The sequence below is a fragment of the Xenopus laevis genome, chromosome 4S (assembly GCF_017654675.1).
Source record: "Xenopus laevis strain J_2021 chromosome 4S, Xenopus_laevis_v10.1, whole genome shotgun sequence".
Taxonomy (NCBI): Eukaryota; Metazoa; Chordata; class Amphibia; order Anura; family Pipidae; genus Xenopus; species Xenopus laevis.
This window is the reverse complement of record NC_054378.1, coordinates 87,905,876-87,930,009: the sequence shown is the minus strand read 5'-3', so window position 1 is coordinate 87,930,009 and position 24,134 is coordinate 87,905,876. Positions and strand designations below refer to the sequence as shown.

Genomic DNA, 24,134 nt, shown 5'->3' with positions numbered 1-24,134 from the left:
TTGTTAAAGGGATACTGTCATGGGAAAAAGAGCAAACATATTTTTTTATATTCAATTTTGAAATCTGACATGGGGCTAGACATATTGTCAATTTCCCAGCTGCCCCAAGTCATGTGACTTGTGCTCTGATAAACTTCAATCACTCTTTACTGCTGTACTGCAAGTTGGAGTGACATCACTCCCCTCCCTTTCCACCCCCCCCCAGCAGCCAAACAAAAGAACAATGGGAAGGTAACCAGATAGCAGCTCCCTAACACAAGATAACAGCTACCTGGTAGATCTAAGAACAACATTCAATGGTAAAAACCCATGTCTTACTGAGACACATTCAGTTACATTGAGAAGGAAAAACAGCAGCCTGCCAGAAAGCATTTCTCTCCTAAAGTGCAGACACAAGTCACATGACCAGGGGCAGCTGGGAAATTGTCAAAATGTCTAGCCCCAAAAAATCTGTTTCCTCTTTTGAGAAATGGATTTCAGTGCAGAATTTTGCTGGAGTAGCACTATTAACTGATGCGTTTTGAAAAAAAACATGTTTTCCAATGACAGGATCCCTTTAAGGACAGCCCTTATTCAGCACCCCAGGGACTTTTTTCATGCGTTGCTCCCCAACTCTATTTACATTTGAATGTGGCTCAGGCATAAAAAAGGGGGAGGGGACCCCTGCCCTGTATGGTTCCTTACAGGTCTTTTAATCAGCTGATTTCTGCTACATTTTTTAACGTACAAAAATAAAAATTCAAAACAGGAAGTGCAGAAATTAGCAAACTCAAAAACTATTTTCAGTAGCAGTTACATTTATAGAAAATGTGCAGTGCATGAATATTACTAATATTATTTTTTGGAATCACAAAACCTTTAAATCCTGATGTGTGCATTGACCAGGGATGAGACCATGGAAGGCCTAGTTTTATATCTAAAACAAACAGGAACCTCACTTAAAGGGGAAAAGATCTCATGCAATGTTACCTGTATATTCGTCATATACCTAGATAAAGGAAAATGAGACCTAATGATTTGCACAGCAAAAGAAAACCCATCAGGTGCTGAATAAATACACAATAATGTTTAAACCAAATTATAAAATTATTTTTATTGTCTGTTTTAAACAGTCAATCAACAAGTAAAAAAACATAATTAAAAAACAATCTGTAAATTACAATATTATGCTTACAGCATACAGTTAAAGAAGCGTGGTTTCTGCTGTACAATCATTCGCACGGTCACAGAAGTGTCCTTGGAAGCGCATCTCATGCAGTGGAAACCTGTATGGCACACTGCTTGCAAAGCAGGAATTAAGAAACAAGGAGCACAGATACTCGTTTGCTGTTTTGCAAAGGTCATTTTCTGGCAAAGAGCCTGTACTGTGACATAGAGGGCAGCTAGACTGATTGTCCAATGCCGACCAGCAAAGATATTAGCAATGCCAAATTTCCGCAGATGAAAATCACCAGTATAACTGACTCACGCTGAACCTGAAATCGAATTTTAAAAGAAATTGTAGTTAATTTCTCCAAGCTGGAAAGTATAACATTTCTATACATTTTACTTAGACCTGGATATTTTCACATTCTGCCTATCAATACAAGTGGCTTGTGCTGGCGCAACTAGTTTTTATGCAATATTGCAAAATATGTAGTTTTGCAATATAGCATTAAAATAAAATACTGATTTTCTGTTATTAACCTCTCTGCACTAATATACAGTATGCATCCTTATTTATAAGTATTTTAAAAAATATATTGTATATTTTACCTTATTTTCTGGGTTCTCATAGGATTCTGTAAAAAGAGAAATTGTTAAGATTCATTAGATTTTATATCCTGGTGAAGAAAATAAACAAATAATACCAACAACATTTCTGTAGTATAGTGAAGCAAATACAAAGAAAGTACTAAACATCTCTACTGGTGATTTGTTGATTTACCCACTCCTACATACTATACCCTCAGAGCTTACATTTAATATTTTCCACTGAAGAATGTAATTCTATTTCCCTTAATATTGATCTTTTTATACTTGTAGAGAATAGTTTAATTATTTTTGTCTATGGGGCCCCTTTGACACTTGGGGGCAAATTCACTAAAGGACGAAGCGCCTAACGCTAGCGTTAATTCGCTAGCGTAGCGCATTTTTGTTAATTCGACGATTCACTAACGGATGCTGGCGTAAATTTGCTAGTGTTACTTCGCACCCTTAAGCCTGGCGAATTTGTGCAACAGACGTAACTACGCAAATTCACTGACACGCGAATTTGTCTGAACGCTACTTTTTACGCCAGACTTCCTTCGCTACCTCAGACCAGGCGAAGTGCAATAGAGTAGATTAGGGATTGCTTCAAAAAAAATTTTTCTAAGTCCCAAAAAACGATGGCGTTTTTTCTTTTTTTATGGGTGATAGGCTGAAAAAGATCGAATTTTTTTTGGGGGGTACCCTCCTTCCCCCCTACATTTCCTAACATTTGGCACCTAAACTATACAGTGGGCACATGTATAGGGCAAAATAACAACTCTATTTTATTCTATGAAGCTTTCCCAGGCTTGTGTAGTGTAATGCATTTGCTGCTACATATACGTCCATTGTACTTTAACTTGGCACCGTATGCAAATTAGGCATCGCTAGCGTAACTTCGCTTCGCTTGACGAATTAATGCTAGCGCAACTTCGCTACCGTTCGCCTCCCTGAGCGCAACTTCGGATTTTAGTGAATTAGCGGCGCCCTGGCAAAACTTCGCCTGTCGAAGTGCGGCGAAGCCTGCGCTAGTGCAACTTCGCAGGTTAGTGAATTTGCCCCTTTGGGTCTATTTATTAAACTTCGATTTTTTCTGGTCGAGTTTTTAGAGAAATAAAACTCAAACTTTTCGAGATATATAATGCTCGGAAGCAGCTAATAATTTGAATCTGAAAATACCCCAGCTAAAATCTGCCAAAGTCATGTAGAAGTCCATGGCACATCGACCCTTTAACAATTGGAATTTTTTTTTACCTTCAGGATTGTTGATAGTCAAGGGCGATAAATTTGAGTTTTTGGGGCAACAACTCGAAAAAGTAGAGTTTTTGGATCATCAATATGAAAAAGTCAAAATTATTCGAATTGACCCTCGATTTTGTGGAAACTTTTTGTTGCACCGATTTTATCGAGAATAATTATTGGTAAATTAACAGTATTCGGGTTTGGGAGCTTGGTAAAAAAATTTTAAAATAATGTGAGAAAATTTGAGTTATAGTAAATAACCCCCTTGGTTACTGGATGACTGCCAGGGCATCCAAGTTTGAACTTTGCTAGATAAGTAATATGGAGACACCCTGAATTTAGGATTGAGGAGTAAGATTTTTTGGTATAGCTGTATTTATCTTTTAAAGGAAAACTATACCCCCAAAATTAATACTTCAGCAACAGATAGTTTATATTGAATTAAAAGACATATTAAAGAATCTTACCAAACTGCAATATTTAAGTGAATATTTACCTTTTCCCTTGACCCACCATTTTGTGGGTCCGTCTCTGTGCTGCCTCAGAGATCACCTGACCAGAAATACTGCAGCTCTAAGGGGCATATTTATCAAGGATCGAATTTCAAAGTAAAAAAAAAGTATTTTTTCCAGCGAAAACGGCCGTATTTTACGTATAAGTAAAATCGTACAATCGAATGATTTAACCCTTCGAAAGTTTTTCAAAAAAAAAACTTTGACTTCTCAAAACTTGCCCAAAAGCCTCAGATAGGTTCTAGGAGGTCCCCCATAGGCTAAACGCTAAACAGTAGTTCGGCAGGTTTTAGGTGCCAATTTTTGAGTGGTCGCATTTTCAAAGGTTTTTCAATTCGAATCAAAGTCAAAGTCGAATTTGGCCTATTTGATGGTCGAAGTACTTCGAGCTTTGATAAATCTGCCCCTAACTGTAACTGTGTGGAAGCAAAAGACAGAACTCATCTGTTAATTGGCTCATGTGACCTAATATATATATATATATAGTTTGTTTGGTGTGTTTGTGTGCACCGTGAATCCTAGGATCCCAGGGTTCTGCCCTTATTTTTTATAATGAAAATTTTATATTTATGATTACCAAATGGCACATACTACTAAAAAAGTATTATTATTATGAAAATTGTTCATTTTACATGAAGCAGGGTTTACATATGAGCTGTTTTATGCAGAATATATTTTCATAGAGATCATCATTTTTCGGGGGTATAGTTTTCCTTTCAGTTAATTATTTTAATTGTGTTTCCAAAATAGTAAAGGATGCTCAACATCACATACAGCATAAGGATAACCTATGCAACAACATATTTATAATGACCCCTAATTGAAACAAATAGCTAAAAACCCATCTGTAAAATTGGGTTTATCCAATTAGGACTAAAGTCAGAAAACAGCCTTGGATATTACTTACCTTTAGTTCTCATACGTGCATTGATTTCAAGAATGATGTAAAATAAAATCTCCCATCCGTAAAACCCACCCATCACTTTTGACATCCATTGAGAAGAGGAAATGTCCACCAGCTGCAGGCCAAGGAATATGGTAGCCACTGAAGAGACAAGAAAAATGGTGGTAACTGCAGAAAGCAATAGGTCTGTTACCTGCTTCTAGCGTCCCTGAGCTCTAAACTGACTAGATTGCCTAATACACCTTTCTCTTTTAACTAAATTTTCTCTTGCAGAAGTTGAATATTAAAGGTGAACTAAAGCCTAAAATTAATATGACCTGAAATGCAATATTTTCTATGTATACACAGTAATGATCCACTCTCCTGCTCTCTGATGTACAGGGTCAGAGTAACCAAAGAGAAAAGAGGTACAGTATGTGCGTAGGGTTCTAGTGCTGCCCCAGTTGCACTCTAGATACATGCCTTTTCTTCACCTACCCTAGTCCTGGCCCTGACTGGGAGCCAGTAATGGTCATGATGTGCATGACGCATTAAGTGCTCCTTGGCTGTGCTTTGTTTGTCCAGGGTGTCTTCAATGGCTATGCAATGAGTTTATATGTCTCTAAGGCTACATTTTTAAATATCTTTCTTATGTAGTTCCTGTGTGTACCTTGTATTTGTCTGGAGCCTCTACTTGTTAAACAAGAGATATGGGAGAGCCATGTTTAGCTGTGCTATCCACTATTGAAAGCAATGTAGTAGTCTTGAAAAGTGTGAATGGTAAAAATTTCACAACCTCCCAAGCTAATTGACAGTTTTACTCCAGTTTTTGTAGAGCACTGCATTAGACCTACTGTACACTTATAAATCGAAGAGAACAGGGTGTGACGTCTTAACAGACCCAATTATGTTACTCTGAATATGGAGACATGCTGTTCTTCTAGGCAAAAAATCTTACCCGCTAATACCTTGATCACCAGTGCATTCAGACCATGTACCCAGTTGAAGATGAAACGCCTGTAAATGTAGTTGCAGTGTCAGCAGTATTTTTTCATACTATATAAATGTTAATAAAATGGGTGTAATACTTCTGTGCCCAGGGTAATCTAACAGCAGCTTAACTCCCATTTCCATTGCTGATCCCAAAGTATATTATCAGTCTAGCATATCGTTTATATTTAAAATATATCAGGAATGTCTTTCCCACACAAGAATTCAATGATAAAGATCAATGTACCAAATTATTTAAAAAATCAATGGTATTGCATGCATTCTCCACAGTCTATCAGTAGATTTTATTGAGGACAGTGCAAGATTACAATGTACTATAGGCACAATATAAAGCTGTGAATTCCTGTACCTTTTATGATTGGGGTCTGGACGAAACAAAGCTCCAAATGGTTGAAGAAATGTGAGAATCATTACAATGCAGCCAAGAATAGGATGGGCCCCAATATCCTGTGCAAGCAGTAGAAGTTTAATTAGAATTTATACCATGTGTATTCCATACACCATCTTCCACATATAAAGTATATCTATGTCCATTGTCCATCTTTTGTTTTTCTGAACAATCTTTACACGTGTTTAGGTAACTTGAAGAGCTGCGTTGAGCACTTCTTGGAATACCAAAAAAGATGGAAGCTTGGTGCTCATCAAACAGTACCCCAAAATGGTGTATTTCTTGAAGAAATGGAGCACCGACCCAGGGTTGCAGGGGTAGCAGGTAAGCAACTAGAATTGCTTCCCCCTCCCCCATTCTCCTTTAAATGTAATTAGGTACGTACAGTATGTAATAGACTTAAAATAACTAAATACAAAAGCTTAAGCATTGAAACAATGATTGTACCAATTCAAATTAGCAAGATTTTAGTATGAAAAACAAAAAATACATTTACTTACACCACTCCAGCCAGAGACTTCAACAAAAACCATGATAAATGCAGTGACTGTCAGAATTATGGTCAGGACCATTAGGAAAACATGAAGCTGAAAGAAAAAGTTTAGTTTCTACTTAAAGGAATTGTTCAGTGTAAAAATAAAAACTGGGTAAATAGATAGACTGTGCAAAATAAAAAATGTTTCTAATATAGTTAGTTAGCCAAAAATGTAATGTATAAAGGCTGGAGTGATTTGATGTATAACTTGTCAGTCAGAACCCAACTTCCTGCTTTTCAGCTCTCTTGGTTTACACTGACTGGTTACCCTGGCTACCAGGCAGTAACTGATCAGAGACTTGAGGGGGGCCACATGGGTCATATCTGTTGCTTTTGAATCTGAGCTGAATGCTGAGGATCAATTACAAACTCACTGAACAGAAATGTACCATGTGGCCCCCCTTCAAGTCGCTGACTTACTCAGAGTTAGAGAGCTGAAAAGCAGGAAGTTGGATTCTGGCTGTTTTATTAGACATCTGTTCACTCCAGCCTTTATAGATTACATTTTTGGCTAACTAACTATATTAGAAACATTTTTTATTTTGCACAGCCTATCTATTTACACAGTGTTTATTTTCACACTGAGCTAATGTTGGAATAAATTCAAAGATGCAAGAACACTGTAATACAATATATGGTTATAAGTATACAAGAATATAGTTGAATATATATATATATATATATATATATATATATATATATATATATATATATATATATATATATAATGAGAACTAGAAGCACACCAGAACTCAGTACATCTGTTTGGAAGTGCCACAAAATGACAATATATATGTCTGCAATTTAAAAATTTTTGCTCAGATTGTGCATACATTTGGGAAGGAAAATGTGGGGATGCATCTGTGCATGACCTACTATGGAAAGCAGAGGTACACCTAGTAATCAATATGAGAACAAGTTGAAGGAGAGGTTGCATGACATTATGAGCCTAAGGAGTTGGGAGATAGACTATCAGGCTTTCATGAATGTCCAGAATGTCTGTGTACAAATGTATTTATATCTATGCTGTATTTTAGGAAGTTCAGAATTTATGCAACTTTTTTACAGAAGTCCAACTGAATGAACTCATATAAAAAACGAATGGTATATTATCCCTGTAAAAGAACAGAAAAATACAGTCAGCATTACTCCAGCTGCTGTATTGTTAGACTAACAAATAGTGATGGGTGAATTTGTCCCATTTCTCAACGACAGCGTCTGTTTTTGGATGCCAGCGTCCATTTTTGTTAGACGCCGGCAAATTTTTTGCAGCAGTTTTGTGAATCACGGGAATTTGCCGCAAATTTGCACCTGGCGAATAGATTCGCCCATCACTACTAACAAACCAGTAGGTCACTGCAGACAAAGGCTGGTCAAGGATGTAAGAAGGTGCATTTGACAGAAGAAGGGCCCGAGATTGGACAACAACATCACTAATCTAGAATTAATCTTACTTAAACCCAAATTCAGTAACACAAGAGTAGAAGCAGATGTTTTGTGCCTTCACAAATTAGACTCACCAAAAACCAAAGACCTTTTCCAATGACTGTCTTATTAGCTGCATGTTTCATATAACGAGCTATAAGCATTCCAATAGTCCCTGTAGTCATCCAGGCAATAAGCATCAGTGCACCTGTAACACATTAGTCACTTGTTGGTTAATAAGTACCCACATTGCTCTTGTTGGTGTACTATTTAAATACTCTTTGCTTGGCTATGGAAAAGTATGTAGTCCTTGGAGGCTATGGAAAAAAAAACCCAAAACGGTGATATAGATACAGTTATATCATTACTTACCGTGGCCAAGAGTAACAGGAGGTGTTCCACTCTGTACACTTGCACTAGCAGCAAAACTGGAGAGATCAATTCTACTGGCTGATATTAGTGGCTTGGTTGTGTGCATGAGTATCTGACCTGCATTTAAAAGATTGTGTTACATTTTACAAACGATATCACTTATAGACTAAAGGTGGCCATACATGCTACGAGTACAATCTTTCCTGAAAAAGATCTTTCCAAGAAAGATCATTCGTTTCAATACACACGTGTAGAGCTGAATAATCAGATTTACAGATAGAAACAATAGCTACCTGTATCTGACGATTCAGCATTAAACAGTGGACGATGTTCGGGTACTGTCAAATGCGCCTGATCAAAGTTTTTCCAGCCAGCCCGATCAACGAGCCAACTGATAGGATTAGGATTTTCATGAATATCCATATCAGAAAGTAATATAGGTAGGGATGGGTGAATTTGTCCCGTTTCATTCACCAAAAATTTGCCGCCAGCGAAATTAAAGTCTATGGGCGTCCAAAAATGTTTGACGTGCGGCAAAATTTTTTTTGACGCATGTGTTTTTTTTGGGCACACACCGCCATACAAGTCTATGGGCGTCATTTCCACAGCAAAACAATGCGGAGAAATTCGCCCATACCTCATATAGGGTCAAAGCTGTCACTATTTGATGTGTCTTTTCCAATTTGAGACAAGTGTGAGTTGCAATCATAGAAAAAAGAGTCTGTACTACAGTACTTGGTCTGTCATAAGTAATTAAATATTTTGTTGTATGTGGTGTTGATGCGTTTTCTTTTTCTCTTGACATGTGCATAACAGATTCATAAAGTATTTGTGTGATTCCTCACCAAATGTTGGGTTCTTTGCCACACTTACCACTTCCTTGGGATGGGCCTGTTCCAAGGAAAATGTAGTAGCTGGGGGCTGTACTGGCTCGAGCCTGGGTGGAGATGCTCATCTGGCTAATGAAGGAGCATTTTAACACTCCACCTATGTAAGATGCAACTATAGAGCCTGTGGTACTCTAGAAAAAGAAAACATTTGGCAATAGAAAGATCAAAAAATATTAAATATTAATATAAAATGTAAAAATAGTAAAATATAATTCTCATGACATTTATCCTACAGATGTTTGAAGCAATAGTAATGGGTTAAAGGCTATAAAGCATTAGATCATTAATTATAACACAAACATCCAGGAAATACAAAATATTCACAGGGCACCACCCATGTCAAGCTCCCACTTTTAACACAACAATGCATATCTGCAAAAAAAAAGTTAAAAAGCAACTAATTGTGTTGGAAAGCCACATTAATTTAATTTATCTAATTTAAAGGAACAGTAACACAAGAAAATTAAATTGTTTTAAAATAATTAAAATATAATGAACTGTTTCCCTGCACTGGTTCAACTGGTGTGTTTAATTCAGAAACACTACTAAAGCTATATAAACAAGCTGCTGCCATGGTGGCAGCCATTCAAAGCACGGGCTACATAGCAGGTACCAGATGTACTCTATATAATCTCTATACTCTATTCTATTTACAGAATTTAAGTGTTATTTGCTAAGTAGCCTATGCTTTTTCTCATTGTTTAGCTTGAATGGCTACTCCTATGGCTACATAGTAGCCTATTTATATAAACTATCATAGTCTTTCTAAAGCAAACACATCGACATGCATAGCATAGCAACAGTACATTTTATTCAAATTACTTTAAAATATATTTTTTGGCGTTTTTGTTTCTTTAATGTTACTAACTTTATATTCTGCTTAGGCTTTAGATAAAACACCTGAAAAATCATTACTGTTTTCAGTATTTTCAAATGGAGCAGACAGGTGCCATTTTGTGGACACTGTTATTCAGGCAGGTGAGGAAGGAGGGGAATGTGAGGAGTGCACAGACATCTAGGAAGTGCAGATTGAAAAGTGAAAGGCATAGAGGAGGGGGCAAGCAATATATGATTGACAAATGAGACTTTTAAACAAATGTGTAACAGTTATGGGTGTGTTAATAAAACAAAAGAATTTGGGTTCCATATTTAATTTAAAAGAAACTTTTATTATACTGCTTTTCATGCTGGGTGACAGGTCCCCTTTAAAATCCATAATAGAAGTACAGGTAAGGATCCGTTATCCAGAAGCTCTTAATTATGGAAAGTTCCAATGGACTTACTATGTTTCTAGCTTGGGGAGTGACATGTCCAGTAGAAAAGGCTTGTTGGACCAGGATGTTTCCACTTGAATTTCTGGTACAGATGTAAATATCATCGTTTCCCTACAAATTAGAGATGTTTTGGTTAAATATCTTGAGCCTGGGTGCTGTGATGATAGCTTCAGTATGGTAAAGATATATGACTTTCACAAGACCCCCTAAAGTAACTTTAAGGTTTGGAATTGTTTTGAATGTACCAACGAAGATTATTTTTTTCAATATACCATAGAATGAAGTTCCATAATGTTCTATTCTGAGAACAGTGAGGGGCTTGTAAAAACAGTGGGTTTGAAGTAGTGATGATTGGCATTTATGGATTAATATGTAAATACTCCCCCCCCATGTATTGTGCACAAAAAAGTGCCATAAAAAATTCCCATAGACTCAATCGGTGAATATTTTCATGAAACCAAAAAAAAAACCCCTAGACTCCAGCATATTATGCGCAGAAAAAGTTGCTGCAAAACAGCCCATTGACTTCAATGTGTTTTGCAGATTTTCACTGTTTTGCACATTTTCCCACAGTTTTGTTATCATTTTGATAAAGCAAAAAATAGATTATAAAATATATTAAGCTGCTGTAAACATTTTAGATCTATCCCACATTTCTAATGCCGTAAATAACTTAATTTAAAGGTAAACAACTCCTTTAAGTAGAGACTCCTCATAACATATCATATATCTGCGTTGATCTTACCATCAGCTGATCATCAGAAAATGCAATGGCTAGATATCCTGGGGTTGAGCCGCTCATTTCAAAGACAAATCCATTATTGGCTGGGACAGAAGACATGAAGAGACAGCTGCTGTTGTCTGGGCTGCAGTTTGGTGGGTTGCTAAAGCAGATCTTCTGTGTACCACATGTGGTATTAGAAATCTGTAACTAGAAGAAGATGGATAATACTACAGAAGGGTAGTAGTTACTATGAATAGTCCATTAAACTGTAGTGAATATGTAATAAAACTACTTCACAAACATTCTGTATCATTTCTTATGGGTGTTTGTTGCTTCTCCGTCATGCTCAGGGTCAAGCAGGACAGCGGCTCACTTTCAGACCTCTCATCTACTGTAACTTTTGACCTCCCCAGAAGTGGCAGAACAATCATGTTAAATAACAGGAAGAGACAAATGTTCCTATTTAATATACATATTAAATACAATTTTTTTTTTATCCTGTAGTACCCCATGTAGAGGTGGCCCTTGAGGTTCTACTTATTTAGATTTTAGCAAAGAGCTTCGCCTGAGGAGATCTCTGGGCTGCTTTCCTTTCTCTGGTATAAGAGAACAAGTTGACTTTTTAAGACTTGTTTATCACTTACAGTAAAACTTTTTTTCTTTATAAAATAGTTATAGATTATAAACAGCAATAAACCGGAAAATCCAGTTGTTGAATCATTCTTTGCCATCTTAATTAGTAAATTAATTTTATAATTAATAATTAGTGATGTATTTTCTGCCACCCGATTCACTGAAACGTATGTATTATAATTAATAATGTACCCCCTATTGTAAAATATGAGGATATTAGAAGTTACCTCTGAGTTCCATGACCTGTATAAAAACACTAGACTTATAATATCCCTCATTATATACATCTGTACATATATTTATATATACAAATATAAGAAGTCCTCTGCAAGTTAGTGGTGAGCACAACGTTCAATATATATATCTTTTTTTTATTATGAAGAAACGTAATGACTGTAATTAATTAAGTCCCAAAACCATGTTGGATGTCAGGTTGTTCCCTTGGGATAAATATATACTGTACAGGCTCCAGTGTAAACAGTGTATACCAGCTGGAGGAATCATCAAAAAAGAGGAAAATGTTCTTGTGTAAATGATTGATGTTTGCGCTTTGTTCATTGCCAGTGTCTGTTGGTGTAAGAGGAGTAAAACTCAGCTATTGTGGTGCATTCATAGATAAGTATCTCAGAAAGTAAACAGTAATAGAGACAGACTTACTGCCATAACAGGTTCACTCTCCACTCGGCTCCAAAATACACTGTAACTCATCAGAACAGTTGCCCTGGAAAAATAAAGTAAATGTTCAGTGAATATCTGTAACTGGATACAAGCAAGAGGCTAACTACAAAGGAAAAATAATTTATACCCTGATAGCAAAGAACAGTTTCACTAAAGTTTGCCAAATAAGCAGATTTGCCAAAGTCTCATTCACTAGACAAACGGATTGTCTACCCCACTCTTGTGAGCAGGGTTCGTTAAAGGGTTGTTCTCCTTTAATTTAACTTTTAGTATGATGTAGAGAGGGATATGCTGAGATAATTTGCAATTGGTTTTTATTTTGTATCATTTGTGTTTTTTTAATTATTTCGTTTTTTATTCAGCAGCTCTGCAGTTTGCAATTTCAGCAATAAATTGATTTAAATAAGAGACTGTAATATGAATAAGAGCGGGTCTAAATAGAAAAATGAGTAATAAAACAGTAGTTATTTCAATAAATTTGCAGCCTTACAGAGCATTTGTTTTTAGATGGCATCAGTGACCCCCATTTGAAAGCAGGAAAAGAGTCAGAAGAAATAATTCTAAAACTACAAAAAATACAGACCAAATGAAAAGTTGCTTCAATTTGTCCATTCTAAAACATACTAAGGGGCAGATTTATCAAGGGTCGAAGTGAATTCGAGGGAATTTCCGAAGTAAAAAAATTCGAAATTCGAAGAAACTTTTTAGGATACTTCGCCCATCGAATAGGATACTACGACTTCGAATTTACTTCTACTTCGATTGGAAGTAAAAATCGTTCGAATATTTGACCATTGGATAATCAAAGTACTGTCTCTTTAAAAAAACTTCGACTTCAATACTTTGCCAAATTAAACTTGCCGAAGTGCTATGTTAGCCTATGGGGACCTTCTACAACCATTTACTAAGTCTTTACACATTGAATAAAAATCCTTCGATCGATCGATGAAATCCTTCGAATCGTTCGAGTGATTTTTATTCGATCACAGTATTGCCAAATTCGGTGAAAAAACTTCAAATTCGATATTCGAATTCGAAGTTTTTTAATTTGATGGTCGAATTTTGACGTTTTTGTACTTCGAAATTCGACCCTTGATAAATCTGCCCCTAAAAGTTAACTTAAAGTGAACCACCCCTTTAATTCCTTTAACCCGTGAATGTTAATAATAATGATAATAATAATAATAATAATAAATAAAGTATAAACTGCTGGTGCTACAAAAATAAAATAACGATAGTTTCGAATTTCTATAACTCATTTTTTTTATTAAACAATTGTACAAGGTTGCTGAACCAATGAATGTATGCTGAGAGCTAGCAACATGAGCTTTGGTTGCTATATAGATATATTCCAAGCACAAAAGGTATATTAACAAAGAGACAGGATCAAATAAAAAAAGCTAATGCATTTAATCCATGTGGCTTATATTTCCTTTGCTCTTCAACCAGTATTTATTGAATGGAACACAATGGATCTTGCGGTCAAAATCTGTGGCCTCAGTGTTACTAGTACATTTTCCTTTAATGCAATGGGTTTGTTCAGAAAACAGTAAACCTTCCAAATTGAGAGGCTATAAGTAATGTGTCTTTCTGTCCATTTAAACACATTAAATAAACCGAATAGGCTGGGCTTCCAATAAAGATTAATTATATCTTAGTTTGGATCTAGTACAATGGACTGTTTTATTACTGAATAGTGCAGCAGGGTTAGCAAGTGCAATCCTGTGCCACTAGATAAGTTTGTCCTAAGGTTTCTAAAGCACTTTCTTTCTCCTTTAATATACGTCTTTACAAAGACACCCATTACTCATTTATTCCTGGAAATACTTCAGGGGTTATCTGCAGACTTGTGTGAGGTGTTCAGCCCTTCCCTGTGGGTAAGCTTTCTAAGGCAGTTATTGCACTCGGAATGCCTATACATATTTGTAAAGCAATGGTTTCATTACGTCAATCTCCTTTGTTAGCTGTTTAGTCTCATTAGTTCCAAATAGTACTGACTGGATAAGATAAGCTAGGAGAAGTCTGCTCCTTTCATAAACTGACCCTTGCTATGGTTTAGCCCAAATATTTTATTCTGCACTTATTTCTGCGGTCACAGTAATATCAGACAACTGTGATAATAGATGTCAACATTTAAGGAGGAAAAGGGAGGCCGAAGCAAAAATAAACAAATTAATTCATGAAAATTGTTGCAAGAATAACTCATAACTCTTTTCTACCTGGTGATAAATTAAGTAAACGATGAAACACTTAAGGGCTTATTTATTAAAGGAACAGAATGTTCAAAAACCCCCAGCACAGTTTGGCATTTGTACCCACACTGTAACATTATTTCCTAGAATTGCAGTGTAATTAACCTGCAATTAGGCAATCAATATTGTGGCAGATTCTAAAGGTTCCCAATTTTGCCCCCTGAACGCCTTCAACTGTGTGTGACTCTGCTACCACATTATTTCCTATAGTTATATAATGCAAAAGGAGCTCAGTTCAGCATCACTACAGGGGTACCTTGCAAGTACAATATCAGGGCCAGCAAAATCCTCATAAATTGTTGTCAGTGGGACCCCTTAGTTTGTGTCAACTTGGACACTGGTAGGCCAGGAAGGTCAATGTGTACCAGGAGGCTGAGCTTTAGGGAAGTGGTAGGATTGAGAAGGTAAAGATGAAGATGTTAGTGAAAGCTGTATAAACTTTGAATAAAAGTGTCCTCAGTTCAACTGCAAGAAACAAATGCACCTTTGGTTTTTTAAATCTCTAATTATGGTCTTTGTGGTGTTGCTGAGAGTAAAATCACCTTAATTGAGTTCAAGCCATATTCCCCCCTCAACATAAAGATCAATTCCTATAGCCACATGCAGAATGTTCCCACAATCAGCAATTTTCTTCAGCGACCATACAGATATCTTCATCCCATAGTCAAACCATCCTGTTTCTACTCACAGTCAGTCAAAGATGTTTGGGGACTGTGAGTAGAAACAAGATGTTTTGGCTGTAGGATGAAATTCTCTGTCCCTATTAATAGTGTAAACCCTACAAATTGGATTAATATTAATATATAAGTTGCTTGTCAATTCATTTTCAAGGACTCCAACATTTTACATGTTACCAAAAGTTCACAAAAGTCATCAAGTCTATTCCGGAAATAGAAATATTTTCGATCTAGTATATATCTTAACAGGAATTTGTATGTTTTTGTGAACAGATAACCCTAATATAATATAATAAATAGTGAATAAAGTAACCCCTATTGTAAAATATAAGGATATTATAAGTCACCGAGGAGTTCCATGACCATATAAAAGCATGTGGCCTCTGAGTTCCATGAGGTCAGTGATGAGCGAATAAATTTGCCTGTCGTGAATTTGCGGTGAATTTTCGGTGAATTTGTCGCAAATCTCCCGTGGAAAACGCGTCCGAAAAGTCGCTCGTGTCAAAATTTCTGAGTTTCGCAAATTGTTTTCATGAATTTTTTGCTGTTTCGCGAATTTCACTGGAAATTCACTAATTTTTCTGCGAAGCAAAATGGGAGAAATTCCCCCATCACTAGAGGTGACTTCTAATATACTCATATTTTGCAACAGGGGTACTTTATTTATTATACTACAAGTTTTAGTGAATCATGTGACAAAAATTACATCACTACTCACCATTTATAACTCATGACATCACTAGTCACCATTTATAAGGATATAATTTACAAGATATTCATGGCTTTTGTGTATTGTAATAATATAATAAAGTATGAAGACACCAGACAATCCTTTTGGCCAATCAAGAAGACATTAAGGAACATCCCAGGGCAAGCTGTACTAGAGCCCTGAGTTTCCAAACAAAAACAAATCACCAACTCAAGTAAAATTAACACATTCTCATTTGGTAAATGTCATGTACCTGTATGTGCTTATGTCAAAAATAATTTTTTGGGAATCTTTTATGTCAATTGACTGATGCAATCTGCCACAATATCTAGAATGAGGCAAGTTTTTGTTTATTTAATTTTAATCACTTTTGCAGCTGGACTATATATTGTTGCGAGTCTGTCTAATATTTTAATTGAATCAAATTGAATAATTCCTACAGATGTTCAAAAAGATTATTTCTTAAACCAATATCGGATAATCCCTGCCTGCTATTTCTGGTACTAAACTTCCTGTCAATTCAACCAGTCAGCTGTTTACTTCATAATCCAAGCACAATAATCCATATCATCACAAAGCCTTCTGTAACCAGATGTACCTGAAGTATGTGGGCCCTGTTCCAGCAGGAGCAGTCCAAGAAGTGGTAATAGATGTCTTTATAGTACTACTTGTGTGGCTGACTGCTGAACTCTGGATAGAAAGAGAAAAGATATTGGTTAACATGTTAATGGATTCTAGCAGAAAACGCTAGGGCTGATTCACAAATGCAGCTGAAAGTGTGGTTTTGGCAAAATAAACAAAATAGTTGTGAACATTCCTTGTTCTTCCACAAAGTTGCACCATCTAGTCTTTTCTGGAGCTACAGTCAAACTGTACTTGGAGATAATTCCAGGGTTCCCACTGCAGGCTGTGTCAATAGGCACATAATGTAATAGCTGCACAGTGGGGGTAGGTATACAGTGGAAGGAATAGATTTGCCTTTTTATAAGTGCAGTGAAATATGCCTCTCAAAACTCCCCACTGTTCACTTCCAGCCAGTAGTCTGTAGCCTGATAACACCAGATGCCTCACCAAGTGTTTGCTCTGTAGTGTCCCCAACCATGAATATTATATCACCCAAGAGAAGAAAGTAACCAAAATACTGGAAAACTTGTAAACCAAAGTTTGCAAATAATTTTTTAACACAGCCTGAAGTTGCTGCTCATTTTCTTCTCTTTGACTTTTTATACATTCCCAAGTTCAACATTTGCCTTAAAGGGATACTGTCATGGGAAAATTTTTTTTCTCAAAATGAATCAGTTAATAGTGCTACTCCAGCAGAATTCTGCACTGAAATCCATTTCTCAAAAGAGCAAACAGATTTTTTTATATTCAATTTTAAAATCTGACATGGGGCTAGACATTTTGTCAATTTCCCAGCTGCCCCCAGTCATGTGACTTGTGCCTGCACTTTAGGAGAGAAATGCTTTCTGGCAGGCTGCTGTTTTTCCTTCTCAATGTAACTGAATGTGTCTCAGTGGGACATGGGTTTTTACTATTGAGTGTTGTTCTTAGATCTACCAGGCAGCTGTTATCTTGTGTTAGGGAGCTGCTATCTGGTTACCTTCCCATTGTTCTTTTGTTTGGCTGCTGGAGGAAAAAAGGGAGGGGAGTGATATCACTCTAAAGGTGCCCATACATGGAGAGATCCACTCATTCGGCGATGTCGCCAAACGAGCGGATCTCCCTTCGATATGCCCACCTTGAGGAGGGCAATATCGGGCTGATCCGATCGGTCTGTCGGCAGCTTTTATCGGCCCGTGTATGGCAAATTGACAATATGTCTAGCCCCATGTCAGATTTCAAAATTGAATATAAAAAAATCTGTTTGCTCTTTTGAGAAATGGATTTCAGTGCAGAATTCTGCTGGAGCAGCACTATTAACTGATTCATTTTGAAAAAAAATAATTTTTCCCATGACAGTATCCCTTTAACTGGGACTAGCAACTTAGTGAGGCAGATTTTGCAACATCAAAATATTGTTCAACAAAAAACGCATGATTTTGTGAGGAAAAAATGTGAAACGTTAATATGATTCAGATTCAATACTGACTTTTAAAATTGAAGTTACATGTACAAAAAATAAGTCTGGTTGACTCCATGGAGATCAATGGGCTTGCCAGACTGAGCCAGACAATCCTTCAAATAGTATGGTGACTGACCCAAGCAAAGGTGACATTTACACTAGTATATTGTAGGGTAATAAACTAAGAAGCTTTCAACTGGTCTTTTTATTATATTTTGTGCTTTTTTAATTATTTGCTTTCTTTATCCTACATTTCTCATTGCTATCAGTCGGCTTAGGTCATTGACTCCAACAACCAGAATGTAGGCTGCTTGTAAAGCTAGATTTTATTGTTATTATTTTTAGCTACTAACCTTTCCATTGTGGACTTATCTTTGTATTCATGTTTGAGGGTCAGTGACCCTAGCAACCTTATAGACCAAAACAAACATTATATGATAAATTAATCTCATGTTAACTTTTTCCTACAATGGATAGGAAAGGATTGTATATAAGAAAGTTTCCTTCCTGCTGAAAGGCTTACCAGCTGCTGCTGAAATGCTAATTCTAGAATTCTCTGCTCTTTTCCATTTTTTTTATTTCCAGTACTTACTGAGGGTAATGGCATGTTAAAATCTACGTTATATTTGTAGTCCCACAAAACAGTGAATTTCAGCATAATTTAAGTTGCAAGTTGTGGATGCTGCAGTTGCAGAAATAATGTAACCAGTACATTGGCACAAGTAAGGGTGTATTGATGCAATTACTTTGTGCTCAAAATAGCAAGTCGATTTTGTGCTTTGCATTTATGATACATTTGAAAATGATCCCATTAATGTTTAGGTATAATTAGTAAAATCTTACTGCTCCTGCACTGCATGGAAGAGCCTGAGTGTTCCCATCTCTGATGGTGAAAGATCCAGTAGTTCTGTCTCCTCCTACAGTTCGCGCCTCGAGAAGGAATCCTTTGAAACTAGATCCTGCACTGGACTGTAACGTTACTGGAAAAGAAGGAGGTATACAAAATTAATTAGTTGTATAATAACCAACCTGACAAAGGTGGCATGACACCTAAGACTTAAATGACTAAACCACAATTTATCACCAGATAAAAGATGCATTTTCTTTATATAGCATTTTTTACTAGGAATTCATGCTTTGCCTCTGCTAGATTAGATGAATTTCCCATCCCATTATTGTTTATTTATTTGAGTCTTCCATATAAGTAGCATTAATTGTGGGGTGTCGCCTAGAAGTTATATATGTAATTGTTGTAGTTTTTTACCTTTATTTTCCCATGCTTACAACATGTGACCATGACTCGTTCTCTATATTTATTCAAAGGAACAGACTTTTTAGGCAGTATCCCACACTTTGGAGTTTTGGCTCGTGCAGTTGACATTGCTGAACCATGGCTGAATGAGTAATATGACTAAATATTTTAAATACTATTGGAGGTTATTTATTAAAGTCAGATTTTTTTCTGGTCTGACTTTTAAAGGGGAAGACACCATTTTTTGGAGTGATTTTTTTCATGATTCATTACTCCAATGGTGTTAAAAGTCAGAATAAAAAAGTACTCAACTCAGACCTTTCCGAGTTTACGTAGAAGTCGATGGCAGATGTCCCGTTGACATTTTGAATATATCTGACTTTTAAAAAATCACAAATTTTCAGAATTTATTAAACTCAGAGGATGGAAACTCGAATCGGAAAATCCGGCATCTCAGACCTATCGAGGTTGCATATAAGTCAATGGGAGAAGTCCCAATGATTTTTTCATGTGCGCTGGGTTCCGGGCAATAAAAAAAAATTGTGAAAATCGTTAAAATTAGATGAAAAAATCTGAATAATCTGTGAAAATCAGATTTTTTTCCCGCAAAGCAAGTTTTTGTGAAAATGTAATAATAAATAAGTGTAGAAAACCCGAGTAAATTTGATGGGAGTTTGTATCAGAAAATATTGAGATAAATTTGGACTTTGATAAATAACCCCCTATAAGTATAGAGGGATGTAAAGGAAAAAGTTGTGCCAATAGAAAGTGAAAATAGAAATGGCTGCAAGGTTTGGAGCAAGTCTAATTAATAGTCGATTCTAATTTCCCCAATGTTGATTGGAACAATAATACTGCCAGCATCTCATGTAACAGATTGTTGATGACCCAACCAGGAATAATGTTATATTGGATCAAGTGGTCCTTACACAACAAATTATAAATGCACAAGTACTAGATCACTTGGGAAATATTATCTTATTTTATGTTTGCTGTAAAAAGCAAATATACACTGGGTCAGCAATGACTCCAAATTTAAGAAAACCAAACTTTAGCACCCTGCAATAATTATTTTAACAGGTAGATTGTGGCAGGAGGTTTTCAGATAAAAACACACACCATAAACGGTTGTCATTTAAAATTTCATGAAATCATTACTGATCTCAATATCTTCCCTTAAAGGAAAACTATACCCCCAAAATGAACACTTAAGCAACAGATAGTTTACATCATATTAAGTGGCATATAAAAGAATCTTACCAAACTGGTATATATATTTAAGTAAATATTGTCCTTTTACAACTCGTGCCTTGAACCACCATTTAGTAATGGTCTGTGTGCTGCCTCAGAGATCACCTGACCAGAAATACTACAACTCTAACTGTAACAGGAAGTGTTGAAGCAAAATACACAACTCTGTCTGTTAATTGGCTCATGTGACCTAACAAGTATGGTTTGTTTGGTATGTTTGTGTGCACAGTAAATCATACGATCCCAGGGGGCGGCCCTTATTTTTTAAAATGGCAATTTTCTATTTATGATTACCCAATGGCAGATACTACTAGAAAAGTATATTATTATGAAAATGGTTTATTTACATGAAGCAGGGTTTTACATATGAGCTGTTTTATGCAATATAATTTATGGAGACCTACATTGTTTGGGGGGTATAGTTTTCCTTTAAGAAAGAAACTTAAAATTGTTAAGGAACACCCTTAACTCAAAGGGAACCTAAAATTACTGTTATTTTAAAACAGCAATGTGAAAGTCAAAAATAGAAATGGAAGGTCTGATTGGTTCGCAAACAAAGAGTAATCCCACATTTTTTAAATATCAACAGTAAAAGGAATATGGCTGATGAACTAGAGCAAAGCTGATGTAAGTCCAGCATTTAAAGAGGAATTTTGTTCTTAATCTAGTAATTATAGGCCTGTACATTTGACATCTGTAGCAGGCAAGAGTTTGTTAATGGCAGATAAAATGTTGGTCTGTTTAGTAAGCTAAGTTCTTTAGGTGTGCTTGAACATAGAAAGGAAACTGTCTAAAAGACTGTGTACAGAGGTTGTAATTCTTTAGGGTCATTAATAGGATGTCACAGGTGTCTGCATTAGGTCCACTTTTATTCAATTTGTTTATTAATGCCTTTGGGATGGGCATTGTATAAAATAAATCTTTGTATATCAGTGACACAAAACTATGCAGGCCAATTAATACTATCCATGAAGTGACATCCTTGCGACTTTACCTTCTGTAATAGGTTCAGTCTGAGTGACTAAGTTGCAGATTAGATTCAGTGTTGATAAATGTAAGGCTATATATTTGAGATTTTAAAATATTCCAGCCACTTATACCCATAAGATATAGGTTAACAGGAGGAGAGTGTTATTCTGTTCATTACCAAAGCACTTGTAAGGCCCTTTTTAGCATAAGCAGTATAATTTTGTTCTCCAATGTATAAATATCCTTGAGAATGCTGACACCTGCTTTGCAGGAAAGGTTGTCCTGGTCCACGGAGGAACAAGTCACTTTCTGAGCAGGTCTAAGGTGGGTTGGGGCTCATATTTTACTCTTTATTTAAAGCTATGGAAGAGATAATACACAGGAGAATGTCAGAGATTAAATAAAATCTGGAGAAAACTAAAATCTGAGTGGTGCTGCACAGTAAAGGGATTTATCTGACATGAAGTGTTATGACTGTCTTCCTCTACTGCAAGATTTGAAGCTCAGATATATACTTCCTTGGGAACATATATCTGATATATGTCTCCCTTGGGAGCTAACACTTCATTATAAGTCAGGCTTGTGCTATGAAATCAGCTGTTTCCCTCTAATAAGATATTCTCTTTCTATAATCTTAGTACACATGTCCAGTTCACTTGGGATTTGACGTCATGTAACACTGAACAACACCACAGAACAAGCTAAATCCTTTATAACTATAAAAGGACACAGCATGATGATGGTTTGTGGTATCCACCATTAGAGATCAGTCTGGTCGCTAGATGGTCAAGTGTAAATATCTGACCAACTAACATTTTCTTGACTACCACCATAGTCCTGATTTTCTGCCTGTAAATTTGCCCTTATGATTTTCTAATTGTTTATTGTCCATTTAATCAGAAAGCAAATATTTTGTATTTGGGCTGATCAAATGTGTGGACACACAATGGGATCACAAGAAGGACCGATGTCAGTAACCATCTATTCACAAGTGTAGTCCTTGATAAATCACTAACATTATGTATTATATAATATTAATTACACCCCCTGGAACTTTTATCATATTTACACCAAATGTATACCATACCAGTTATAATATCTCCAGTGCTGAATGTATTTGTGGATACGGTGATGAAGTAGGGTGATGGTGCTGTCTGGGTGGCACTGTTCCCATGTACTGGAAGCATTGTATCACAGGAAGCACTTATTTTTCCTGATGGATAACCAGATACTGTTGCAAAATATATACTAAAGAGAATTAAAAAATATGCTTCCATTTTCTCCTAGAAAAAACACAAATACAGGAATCTATTAATATCCAAACCTTATGGCCACTCGCTGTTCAGAAAATGCATTGGTAACATACAAAATCCCAAAACACTACATTTCAAACATTCTGACAAGTAAAGTTTGAATGAAATGCCCCATATGTCACAGCTCGTATACTGTACATATATCACTTGTTCCTTCTTAGTTCCACTTTTGGTGGCTTTACAGGAGAAACAAACCCTTAATAAAAAAAAAACCCTACACCTGCCCTACATAGACCCTTCTCCCTCCCCCCCCAGCCTAGCTGCTCCCTCACCAGGCAAATGCCCCTAACTCTTTACTTACCCCTCCGTGCAGATTCAGTCCAGCAGAGTTCATGTCAGCCATCTTCTTCTCTTCGGTAATCTTCAGAATGAGACTGGCAAAGAGGCGCATGCACAGTTGGAGCAATTTTCTGCAACAACTGCCCATGCGCCGAAACGCATGAAAATTGCAGAAGTTCTGGTCTCATTCCGCAGATAATCGGCTGAAGATGGCTGCTGTGAACTCCGCTGGACATAATCTGCACATCTCATGTTTTATGCTTCACATTCAGATATTTATTATGTTAAGGTTAAATACAAAATAGTTGTTTGTTAAATATAGCAATAAACATTTTCCCATAAATCAGTATTTAAATCATATTTTCCATGAAACAGAATGCTAACAATGTTTTTATGGTTGTAGATCATAATGGAACACCATCACTTAAAGTAGACCCTGCAATACTGTGGGCACTCCTGCTTTAGGACCTTTTACCTAAAACCTGCATAATGGCTCCTGAGGCAGCCTATGTACTTTGTGAAATTGCCATCCTAATTCCCACACCACTTATGATTGTTACATATGCGATATGCTCTGTTCTGGGGAAAAAATGCTCACTTTGTGAGGATTCTCAAACAATCTGAATCTTACCTATAAAACTCATCAGGGCATATTTATCTACTGCTAGAACATAATTCTAATAATCTTATAAAATGATCAGAGCTGGGATTTTAGTGCCAAACCCTAGAACACTTATACCCCTTTGACAAAAGTCTCTGTCTCTCGGCAGCTTATTGACCTATGTATAGAGCTCTCCCAAAGGCTTGTCTGACTGATATCTGGCTGTAAATCGACCATATAGCAATCAAGAAGGTTTGAAAATCCCTTTGAGGGAGGACCACATGCATTACATTGATACTGTCCCCTTCTCTGTGGCAGTATATATGCTAGAGATCCAAACATGCCTACACTACCAGATCCAAGGCTGTCAAATAAGTGAATCTGTGTGTTATTTGACAACCCATGAACAGGGGCAAACCTATGCTCTTCTCCTCAAATTCATATTTCAAACCCATATATATGGTTGTT

At 36.3% G+C, this 24,134-nt stretch overlaps 1 protein-coding gene across 1 annotated transcript; it reads right to left on the bottom strand.

Moving 5' to 3' along the window:
- Positions 1 to 1,123: 1,123 nt before the first annotated feature.
- On the bottom strand, positions 1,124 to 22,758 carry LOC108715005 (putative ferric-chelate reductase 1). Its single transcript, XM_018259861.2, has 15 exons — positions 22,561 to 22,758; positions 18,845 to 18,981; positions 16,535 to 16,626; positions 12,278 to 12,341; positions 11,009 to 11,194; positions 10,273 to 10,374; positions 8,973 to 9,120; positions 8,100 to 8,216; positions 7,823 to 7,935; positions 6,268 to 6,354; positions 5,729 to 5,826; positions 5,327 to 5,385; positions 4,393 to 4,530; positions 1,756 to 1,781; positions 1,124 to 1,475 (listed from the first exon to the last, which is right to left on the bottom strand). The coding sequence occupies exons 1-15, from the start codon at positions 22,748 to 22,750 to the stop codon at positions 1,383 to 1,385; spliced, it is 1,650 nt and encodes a 549-aa protein (XP_018115350.1). The 5' UTR covers positions 22,751 to 22,758; the 3' UTR covers positions 1,124 to 1,382.
- Positions 22,759 to 24,134: the final 1,376 nt, after the last annotated feature.